We start from the raw sequence: 11623 nt of genomic DNA, 5'->3' as shown, positions 1-11623 counted from the left end.
AGGTAAGAAACATTAAATACACTTTTACCGCTATCTGAAGTACTACCTTTTAAGAAGTACTGTGAGAAGTATTGTGAGAGGGGTGTTTAGCTAATATGCTCCTCCGATATTTACTCCGGAAGATCTACATACATCCTTAAAGTTTACCATGATCTCCCTAGAAGGCCTCTTTGATTCATAGGATTGGTAAAGGATTTTCTTAGAAATTAAATTCCTACGGATTTTTTCCTACATGTCCGTTTGATTCGTAGGAAAGAAATGAAACTTTTCATAGGGCTATATTCCTATGCTTTATATTTCATAGGAAAAATAAGGGAGAATAGCTATTTTAGTCCCTAAAGTTTCTCTGTATGATCAGTTTAGTCCCTAACCTTTTAAATGGTCCAAAGAAATCCTTAACCTTTGTCATAAGGCCTAGAATAGTCCTTGGATCCACCAAAATCATCATATGGATATGCCATGTCATCATTCATGCAAAATCTATGACGAATTATCCAATTTACCCTTACGTATCATAGAAAAATAAATATAAGGGTGAATTAGACATAACTATAGGAAAAAAATACTTCTTTTTTACCCTTTTGAGGTATATTTTTGCTCTTACATATACCATATTTTTTTTAACTTTTTCCTTTTGTTTTTTATTTTCCTATGTGTAAGGGTAAATTGGACAAATCATATATATTTTGCATAGTAAGGTGACATGGCATGTCCATGTGGCAATTTTGGTGGGACCAAGGACTATATTAGCCCACATGACAAATTTCATAACTTGTTTGGACAATATGAAAGATTAAGGACTAAAATGACCCAGTAGCGAAACTTTAGGGACCATATTAGCTATTCTCCCGAAAAATAACAAGAGGTTTGACCTTTTTTTGAACTTTTCTTTGTTTTTCCCATAGCACTATCAAAGTACTCTTTTTTTTCTTTCCTATGTTTGTTGATTCCTGTAAGATTTAAGAAACATACTACTTCAATTTCTACGTTTTTTTTCTATTCCTGTGTTTTTCCTATCCTGTGAATCAAATGGGCCCTTAAAGGGCTTGTTTAAGGAAGCTTCTGGCAGCTGAAAATTCTTCTCGAAGCTGCAGCTATCAGAAGCTCCCTAGACAGTACATATTTTCACTCAGATTCTGAGAAACAGTGATTATAGAATCTAGAAAATAAATTAGAAGTCAGAAGCTGAGTTTCCTAGCTTCTCTAGATTCTCACCAGCTGCTTCTTAGAATTTTAAGCTTCTCCAGATTCTCACTATCGACGGGAGAGCCAGCTCTCACTCGGAGGCACCCATGGTGGCGAGGAGATGGCCCTCACAGGGAGGCACCCATGGCGACAGGGAAGCCAGAGCTCTTAGGGGGGCACCCATGGAGGCGGGGGAATCGATGCTCGTGAGAAGACGCCAGTGGCGGAGGGAGAGTCGGCGCTCTCAAGGAAGCACCCTCGGCGGCGGGAGATCCGGGCACACTCGGAGGCGTCCACGACATCTCCTCGTTACAGCCCCTCCTTGACCTCGACATTGGCACCATTTCTAGCATCGGCGTTGGCGCGTCACCATCCTCGGCTCCCCCTCTGCCGCCCCTAGCTGCCTCTGCCCCTGCTTGCCGCTTCTGGTTGCCTCCGTCGTCGTCTGCCTTCCCTACCCGCCTCCGTCCCCGCCCGTCGCCCCTAGCCGCCTTCGCTGAAAGGAGGGAGATATAGAGAGGGAAAGCTCCTCTGTTCGGTCGCTATGCACCATTGACTTCACACGATTAGACGCGATGAGATAGAGTAGAGAGAGATGTAGAGGGTGAGAAACTAACATATGGGGCTTAATTTTTTTTTTAAAAAAAAGGAATTGCTAACTGGACTATCACATAGTACCAAAACCACTCCAAAATTGAGCCGAGGGTTATTTTTTCGGTTTACATAGTTGGAGGTGTAAAATATTTAGTATTCGAGTTCAGGGGTAATTCGATCGACTGGTGATATTTTAAAAGGGTAATTCGGGTTTTCTTCCTTTTCTAAAGTAGAGTGGCAAAACTTAAAAGGTGGGTTATACACAATGGAATATTATGGTGTTTTCCTCTCAACTCTGTAAGAAAACTTAGGATCCCTTATAAAGGGAGATGGAGGGAGTATATGTTTCCTTGTAGCAAGTGCAATTTCACACAAAATGGTTTTCATTTGAGAGAATTACTATACTTAAGTTGCGAGTTGTTTGTTTCTCTGGATCGTTGGATGCATCTAAGGGTAATGGGTCTTTAGCCACTCAATAATCTGAAAAAAATGCTCCTCCAAAGAAATTCATTAGATTAGCACTAATCTAGCTTATGGATTATAATAATTTATTATAATAATCTGCTTGCTTACTCCTAATAATTTAGATTATAATAATTCTAAGCTGAATCAATTAGGGCCAGTCGATTAAGTTGTTTAATCCTATCTTACTATAAAGTTATCCCCCACTAACTCCTTAAGCTTAACATGCAAAGATGCTACATCATCATCCACTAACAAGATGCCACTTCATCATCCACTAATTAATAAGATGTCACATCATCATCCACTAACAATCATCACATTTAAACATCATGCAAACATGCTATATCTTTATAATTTTTATAATTTAAGAGCTTTTCAAATACAAACATATTAAATTATCATCCAACATAATTCACATAATGTTTCAATGTATATCTTCATGCAAAGATGCCACATCATCATCCACTAATTAACAAGATGCCACATCATCATACATTAACAATCATCACATTTAAACATCATATAAACATGTTATATCTTTATAGTTTTTATAATTTAAGAGTTTTTCAAACACAAACATGTTAAATTATCATCCAACATAATTCGCATAATGTTTCAATGTATATCTTCATACTAAATTTCCGCAGTAATGCGCGGGGTTTCACCTAGGGCCTGTTCATTTTGATGTCATTTTTAACCTTACCAAGTTTTAGTAAAGTTGCCAAAAAAGTGGCTACATTTAATTTGCTGCCAAATTTTGGTAACTATATAAGAAATCCTGCCAAAATTTTGGCAACTATGCCAAAATTTTGGCATTGCCAAAATTTGATAAAGTTTTTTTTTGGCATCAAAGTGAACAGACCTATAGTTATAGCAGATCGAATAATTCAAGGAAGTAAAAACAAACTTCTTATCACTTCTTACAGAGAGCCGCAGTCATAGTCTGCATGCCTGCGTGACCTGGTGCCTAGGAGAGCCATGACGACCGCGCACACAAGCCTTACCACGGCCGACTTCGTTCTTAGCAAAGTCCCAACGGTGAAGGACTCCAGCGACAGCCTTATCACCCTCGCCCTCCTCTCCCTCACGTACCTCCCTATCGCCGCGCCCATCTCGCCGTCGACCTGCGGCTGATCGTGCCGGCGACCACGGTCACCGGCCAAGTCGTCGGCGCCGCCTTCTACGGTGGCACGCGACGACGATAGCGAGCGGGCGAGCACGACGGCGTCCTCCAGCGCGGAGGAGCCGCCCTGGCCGATGAACGGGCCCATGACGTGCATCGCGTCGCCGGCGACCGTCACGGCGGCGCGCCGCCTCAGCTGGAAGAAGGCGGCGAGCGCCACCTGCCAGGGGGGCCTGTACCACACCTTCGTCGTGGTCCACAGCGATGACGCATGGTCGCACCGCCGCACCATGTCGACGACGTCGGCGGGGCACTCCTGCAGCTTCTCCAGCACGTACTCCCTCGCGGCGCTCGCGTCTCGTGCCATGTCTGGAGATCATCACATGTTTGTGAGTTCGTCCCAAACATTAGTGCTACAGTTTTAAAACTTGACTTTTAAAGTTAATTTCAATTCTTTTTATCAACGTTTATTTTTGGGATAAGTCCTCAATGCTAGCTTTTAAATCACTAGTAACGCATATATAAATGTTTTACTTATAAAATATTTTTTAATAAGTTGTACGGTTTATAATCAACACTTTGCCAAACATTCTAATTCCTCGAGAAGACATCTCCTCTGTTGTGTTTTTATTTTCAAACGCAATGCAAATGATTATGGAATTTTTTTTAACAAAGTAGCACAATGACAACTATCACCGAGGAAATATTCTGAAATGCATAACAGACCACTGTTCAAACGTTTTTTTAAAAAGAAGAACAATGCTTCATTTGATTGATAAAGAAGAGATGCGCATCAACCCAACAAAATGGTTTACACCGAAAGCGCCATCCTACAAACACCTCAAGATCATTTCCCAAAAGATACAATAAACACCTGAAAACACCTATAACACCCAACCCCCAAACGCTGGGTTTGTCTTTTGACCTTTTCTTTTCTCTCTATGTGCGAGTTAAGTTTCAATTTAAAACTTTATGGGATTAAATATGTAATAATTTGAGAATTTTTCATAACGAAACAAGGATAAAAAGAGTTTTCCTTGTCTCTCCTCTTATATTTCTGAACTTTTTCAGATTTTTTTTTCAGATAACGGTGAAACTTTTTTCAGATAGCTAACGTATACTGTAGCCAGTGATCGTTTGTCTGTGTACCTGTGGAAGGCCTGCGCCTGCTGAGGAAGAAATGGACGAGATGGTCGTTGATGGGCAGCCGTCCGACGGCGAGATCATCGCCGGCAATGGTCAGGAACTCTGTTCCAAATGGATGGCCGTCCGGGTAGCTGGCGAGGCCAAGAATGGCCAAACGAGGAAGCTCCGACGGATTCCCTAATCCCAAGTATTTAGCCACCACCGAATTGGCGCCGTCGCAGCCAATCAGCACCTGCTAGGACTAGGAATAGGATCAATCATGCATTTGGATTGAGACACGGCTTCATCTTTTCGCTCATACTTATCGGCTAAAATTTGATTTTTTTTCAACCTTAAATTTAGAAAATTTAAGTCGATTTTGGGGTTTTTTATCGTAGTTTATTTTTCCAGCCTTTACTTTTAGATTAAGAACATGTATATAAAATTTTTATTCATAAATTACTGTGCAATTGATTTCAGGGATGTGTTGAGACTTGAGAGACGTTGCAATTAGTCAATTAATCACCTTGGCCTTGATGGTGTGTCCATCCTCCGTGGTAAGAACAGGGCAGCGGCTGCCGGAGTCTTCGTCGACGGCCGCGACGCGACAGCCGAAGCGGATCGTCCCTGCAGGCAGGTTCTTGGCCAGCGTCTCCACCAAATCCTTTCTTGTCAAGCACCGAAGCTCCTTCCTAGCATTTGATCGAACAGAATGGAGGCAAAACCTCAATGATCTTAGCCAGCATTTGGTACTAGCTCGGTAGTAGTTGACAAACCGCGCGCAAAACTTCACCTGGCAGGCAGCAGGGTGGTCTTGTTCTGCAGCTGCCACACGCTGCGATACCTGAAACGCAGTATACATTTCACATTTGTAAATGATTATTCAGTGATCCTATTGCAACCTGATGAAGGCTGAGGTTGATTAATTCTAGTTACGCGGTGATGGCGTTGGTGGCCTCCCTGAGCACCGCCGCGACGCCAAGATGCTCCAGAGCTCGCCATCCGTTGGCGTGGATGCCGATGGCCACGCCGTCTGCTCGCAGCGCCTCGGACCTCTCCAGCACGAGGCTGCTTATCCCCTTCCTGCACTCAAACCCACAACCAGAGATTAATCCATTTCCTCCTCCTCGTCTTCTTCTTAGCATTAGTTCAGATTCTTTTTTCCCCGAGGACGAGGAAAAGCAGGATATTCGATGCTATCTAGTCACGAATTGGTCGACAATCTAGGACGAACAGCGACGACGATAGCGACGAGAGGCATGGACAAAACCACAAAAACTACTCCTACTTGTCTGCACGGTAAGGTCGATCGATGGAGGAGATATGGTCGAGTGAGAGAACAGGTGCGTGTACCGGTGAAGGGCGAGAGCGGTGGCGAGGCCGCAGATGCCGCCGCCGACGATGACGATGCCATGGGCGGCGTCCTCCACCACCTCCTCCATCTCCATCTCCGCTTGCTACTTGCTAGCTTCCCGTGTCTCCTACTAACTCAAGCTACCTGCTACCGAGGATTTATAATTTGACCTCTCCTTTAGGTCTTAGATTAATGGATCGATGACGGTGAAGATTATATTATTTTGGCCACTGGCTGGCCAGATACGATTATTTCTATACTATAAAATATTTCCAGAGGATGGTGTACGTCTGATGGATCTGTCTTCTCTACCTAGGATTTGTTATACTATGATAACGTACAGTTCAGTGTAACATGGGTATCTCCACAATAAACAAATTGAATTGGTCGTCACAAATAATTGAAAGTTTAAGTTTGGTTTTGGTGATTAATTATAAATCCAATTATATGAGACTAATAATTTTGTGAGTTTTTTTTTAAGTTTCATGCATGTGAATATGAAAGTGAAAATTATGAAAGGTATGTAATAAGCTCCGCATGTTCTAAATCAATCTATCATGGGTCCAAAATATGAGAACTTCTATGCTTGGAATTAATTAGGATCCTTGATCAATAATGATCTAACGCACAAAGAGAGAAGCTACTAGGAAGAAGATATCAAAAGGGTGGGCCAGGTATGGAAGGTGGAAGGTTAAAATGTTAATTGATTTTCATTAAAAAAATTCGGTAAAGGGCAAAAGCGTCTTCTCTACTCCCGATCCGTTCTATGTCTGTTCTAGGGGAGTGTTTGGATAATGGGTTATAAGAGGTGGGACTGGAAAATGAAAATGAATGAAGGGCTAAGATGAAATGAGGTGGGAAGAATGAATGGTTGGGATTTAAAGATGTCCTTTAGTGGATGGGAAATCATCTCCCTAACCCATTAGCCAAACATACCCTAGGTGTTTGTGGAGGTCTCCGAGAAAGTTGGCAGAGGGGGAGAACCGGAGGCACACGGGATCGTCCACCATCGGAGCTCGGCGCCTAGCACCGCAAGCTCGCGGCGGCCGTCTCGCCGTCGCACCTCCGTCAATCCATTTCAGGCGGAGAGGCGGTGGCGCACGGGATCTTCGTCCTTCAGAGCGTGTGTCGACGACCGCGACCTCGGTGCCCATGATTGCGAGCTCGCGGCGGCCGACCCCGCTGCCTCCGCTTTGGGGCGCTCCTCTCCAACCGTTGGTGGGATTGTAGGTGGAGGTGGAGGTGACTGATGCAGAGGGGAAGAGGCGTGAAGGCACGCGAGCCCTGTCCATAGACCACACTTTCATCCCCACCTTGTCTCCCACACAAATGTCGCTATCGCGGCGCCTCGCCGTGCTCCGCTCCCATCTCCACCTCGGCGCCCCTGCCAGCGAAGGTGACCAGGACATCATGTGCGCGGAGCAAAGCGCGGGGTCTTGACCTCCCCTTGCACCGCCGCCGCCATCGCCGGGACGGGAAGGGAAGAGCTGTATGTTCTGTCGTATCATCCGCGGCGAAGCGCCGGCCTTCAAGGTTCGTCGTTCTCGTCCCCTCGCCTTAGTTCCCTCGGCGAGTAGTGGTGCTCTTCTTCCATTGAGAATTTGGGGGTGAATAGAAATCGCAACGGCACATAATTTTTCTAATTATTATTTTCTGGTTCGTAGTTGCAATGCGTCTCCTCCCCGATCGTTTCTAGCCAGGGGTAGAATTGGAGCTGGTGGTGACTGATGCGAAGCGCATGGGCTCCCCTTCCTTCACAGTGTACCATCGACGACCGCGAGCTCGCGTTGGCCATGGCCGCAGCTGCTGGCGATTTGGAGTAAGCCTCTGGCTCTGCGTAGACGTGAGTTAACTTGATCTGATATTTCGAGGTGCATTCATCTAGTAGTTGATTTCGATCTTGCCGTGTTGTGACTGTGTTATATTTACATTCAGCTTGTTTTGGATCCTTTTGTTAGATGCCCTTTAACTTGAGCTATTAAGGGCTGGACAGAATTTTGGTAGAGTGAATTGCACTTTGTGCCTCTTTTAGAATGAATTGCACTAGAGAATAATGTTACAGGTGTGATAGAATTGTTGTTTTTCTTCCATTCACTAGAGTTGAAGGTTGCTGGTATGCTAGAGTAGTAGAATTGTACAATGGTTTTTTTTTTTTTGATAAGATTGGTTGTTTTGTGTGACTTGCAAAACTGGGCTGCAATTGTTGCTGATTTCAGCGTAGAATTTGATTTTAGAATGTTGTGGAGATTATGGGTATCCCATACCCACATGGTATGGTTATCCGACTAGTTATAGGGGATAACTTATATCTATAGAATATGTACAGATCATGACTTGGGTATTACGTTTCCTTGTATATTACGGAACGGCCTAAAGTTCTGTTTTGATTATATTGTAAAGTAAATTTAGGAAACCAATACCGTAATGGTTAAAGTTTTTATCTTGTAACCTTGCCCCCCATCCTATATAAGGTGGGTAGGAGGCCCTCTAGGGCAGGAGGATTCACAACTAGATCGTCAGATCAATACAACACCTGGCAAATTCAAATCCCCAAACAGGAGTAGGGTATTACCTCTCATCGAGAGGGCTTGCCCCTGTCTAAATCCTTGTTCCCGCATCCATCCACTTTTAGGTCTTGTACGCTATCCCCTTTATATTGCCGAAATCTTGTTTCGACAATGACCACGATAACAAGCTAGCTGCCGAAACATTTCCATGGTCCAAACTGCAACCTTTTGGCAAGTTTAGATGGTGTGAACCGCAAAGTTTAGGAAACCCTGGTCCAATATGCATACATGGTAACAAAAATGGGTGCAAAGTGGAATTCTCTCTCTCTCTCTTTCTCTCTCTTAATAAGTAACCATGCCTAAACTTGATATGATTCCCACTTCTGAAAACAAAGTAAGGTTGGCTGACTTAGCTCATTGGAATGACATTGAATAAATGGAATGTCAGATACGCAAAAAAATGATCCATAAGAAATATTACAAATCTGATCCAAAATAATAAACAGAGAATTTGATAACTCTAATGTTGTTGGTAGGGGCTCAATTGATATTGACTAGGAGTGTGCATCCTTCGATTCGCAGAACACACTCTTTGTGCAATTGTTTTACTTTCCGGGCTTACTTCCTTGGTGTTAGACTTTGCAGTACTTGACTCTTTAGTTTGCGTTCGCGCACGCTTCTTTGTACCTTGACTTACTATATGCAGGCTTTTTCTGTTAGCATCTTGTAGCACACTGTCATGTGTAGTTTTTTTTTTTTGAAACCTTCATTGCCCTCTTTCTTTTTGCAGTGCATATTATTTTGACATCAGCATCCATAGCTTGCTCTTCTCCCTCAATGTCTCTTGCAATCTAGGAGAGAAATTCAGCTTCCTGAATAACATAAAATATTAAATAGTATTACTGAACAGTGACACAAAGGATAAATAATTGCCATATCAATTTCGCAAACCGTGATAGGATGTTTGTAGGATGGTCTCCGAACTTTGTTACATTCTGAGAGCAAATATTAAGAATTTTTCTATAAGTTAAAGGCAATATATTAATCTGTTATTAGGTATGAATGCTAGCAAATATTAAGAATTTTTCTTACTAGTCCATTTGTTATGGTATATCGGGCATAGTACTGGTTTTTCTACAGAGTAATGTTTATAGGCTCGATAAGTGTGACCAAACCACCTTCAACTGCACGCTCTATACATAATTGCAAGTTTGTTACCTGCCATACAAGAAATTTCGAATGCTCATCATTAGCAAATACATTTGCTATATTATTTGCCAAGTTTTTATGGTAAAAGATTATATTACTATTCGTTTTTCCTTTTCCTCATCGTGCAACCTCATCATTGAGACAGCAAAGTTAAGAATTTTGATCTCCTTCTTGAGTGAATTCACCACTAATAAACTCCAATGGCTTCCCATCACATTGAATGGGACAAATACCTAATATTGACATGCTAGTTTTAAATATGAACCAGAGTCTGACACATCTTTTCAATTATAGATATACTAGTTAATTCATAAGGTGTGTGTAATGTACCATGTGTCGCACAACACAAATCTTGCCAACTTGTGAAACCCAATGATGATCAAATCTTGAATCGAAGTCTTCAAAATCATCAAATAATAAGTTACTTTGGAAGGTTGTGATGACTCCTGCATTATGATTTGCTATGTTGGCGGTGTAACCATACGCATCGATCACCTGCAATAAAAAAATGTATATGTTTGGTTAGACACAAATATTAGTATTTTTTTGTACGAATGTAAAATTGCCTAACTCACCGTGTCATATAACCATCCTCCATTCACATTGGGGAGTAGGAAGTTAATTGCGAGTGGAATATCAGCTATTAAAGCAATTGTGGCCCAAATGTAGCTATTCCTCACAAAATGTAGGACCTCTTCGTCCTCTTTTGTTAGAATATAACCATCTGTATAGTCTGAGAAAAAAATTTCAAATTGTGTTGAGGTATTATGGTATTTGTCATCCTCATACAAATATATTCCACAGGGTGAGTAGCATATATGTCACGACCACCGGTCCTTTTTAGTAACTGTTTTGTAGCTAAAATTGAACGCTCAAAACCCATAGTGCAGTGAGTTGGTGAAATGTTTGTATGCACTATTCATGCAAGGGATTTTCTAATGGAGCAGTAATATTTGGCGATGATTATTGTATCTTTTCTAATGGAGCAGCAATATTAGGCGATGATTCTTATATCTTTTCAACATGCTTGCCTGGTATTTTATTGGAACAATTGATTTGAAAACATTTTGGATCGACGTTGGTACACCCTTGTAATGTTTCTTCCTTTTCTCCAAAAGTTTTGTTCCAACCATCGTTGGCATGGCAAGTGTTCATTCGAGAGGTTTGTTCCTACAAAAGGGAGAGTTACCATAAAAAAACAATTTTTTAGTTGGACAAAGAATATTTATGTAGCTGAAGGCTTATATATTAAAATTAGTATTTAACAAAAATGTTTTGTACGCGTTATACCTTACAGTTTGGTTCACCAAATGGAGAAGAATTGTACATGCGAACTACATTGCTGATTTCCTAGAAAAGAGAATAGTTGTAATACAGGTAAACAAGATCTAGGAAGGAGACATGGTAATGATAGACAGACCATATATTTAAATCGTTTGTACATTGAAACAAACCTACTTCTAGATTGTAGACCCTTGTTGGTAGGGTGTCATGCATTTTAATCTCAGTTAATTCCTGTTGTATAGTGAGAATCTTTGAAAGAAGTTTATGTTCCATATCATGGATTACTCTTTCAAGTGAGAAGCGCTCCTTCGCCATAGCTTGAAGTATTAGGTTAACCTTCAAACATCAAAGAAAATTTTTTTATTCCTCTTTTTGAAAAAATATGTAAAAAATATAGCTAGACAGTATAATTATCATGAGATAAATCTATATGAACCTGGTTATTTGTGATAGAATGATGGACTGAGTGAGAACGGTGTTCTGCCGAGTGATATGCAGGTTCCCTTGTAACTTTCTGCACATGGTCTCCATGTACCTGCTGAGAAGGTTGGCGTGCTTGTGTTTGCATAGGGTCTCCATGTGATTAAAGAGGTGGCTTTTTATTGGCAATATTGGGTATGCACTGATCAGGTAAATTCATGATAACCTGTATAATATGATTTAGCTGTTAGTTACAATAGGGATTCATGTACAAAATAAGATGAAGTTCTTCGTCTGAAGTTACCACGCCTCCATGTATGCCTTCTTTCTCATAGGCATTGGTTCTTAGTTTTGCAT

General features: G+C 41.7%; 1 protein-coding gene and 1 pseudogene across 1 annotated transcript; one reads left to right on the top strand and one right to left on the bottom strand.

Annotated features, from left to right (window-relative positions):
• Positions 1 to 2850: 2850 nt before the first annotated feature.
• On the bottom strand, positions 2851 to 5961 carry LOC127762895 (monooxygenase 1-like). The gene is made up of 6 exons (XM_052287425.1): positions 5846 to 5961; positions 5429 to 5575; positions 5286 to 5336; positions 5019 to 5184; positions 4517 to 4745; positions 2851 to 3736 (listed from the first exon to the last, which is right to left on the bottom strand). The coding sequence occupies exons 1-6, from the start codon at positions 5938 to 5940 to the stop codon at positions 3165 to 3167; spliced, it is 1260 nt and encodes a 419-aa protein (XP_052143385.1). The 5' UTR covers positions 5941 to 5961; the 3' UTR covers positions 2851 to 3164.
• A 783-nt stretch (positions 5962 to 6744) lies between these two features.
• LOC127762009 (uncharacterized) lies at positions 6745 to 11388 on the top strand (annotated as a pseudogene).
• The last annotated feature ends 235 nt before the right edge of the window (positions 11389 to 11623 follow it).

Source organism: Oryza glaberrima, chromosome 2, assembly GCF_000147395.1.
Source record: "Oryza glaberrima chromosome 2, OglaRS2, whole genome shotgun sequence".
Lineage (NCBI taxonomy): Eukaryota > Viridiplantae > Streptophyta > Magnoliopsida > Poales > Poaceae > Oryza > Oryza glaberrima.
This window is presented reverse-complemented; position numbering and strand designations above follow the sequence as displayed.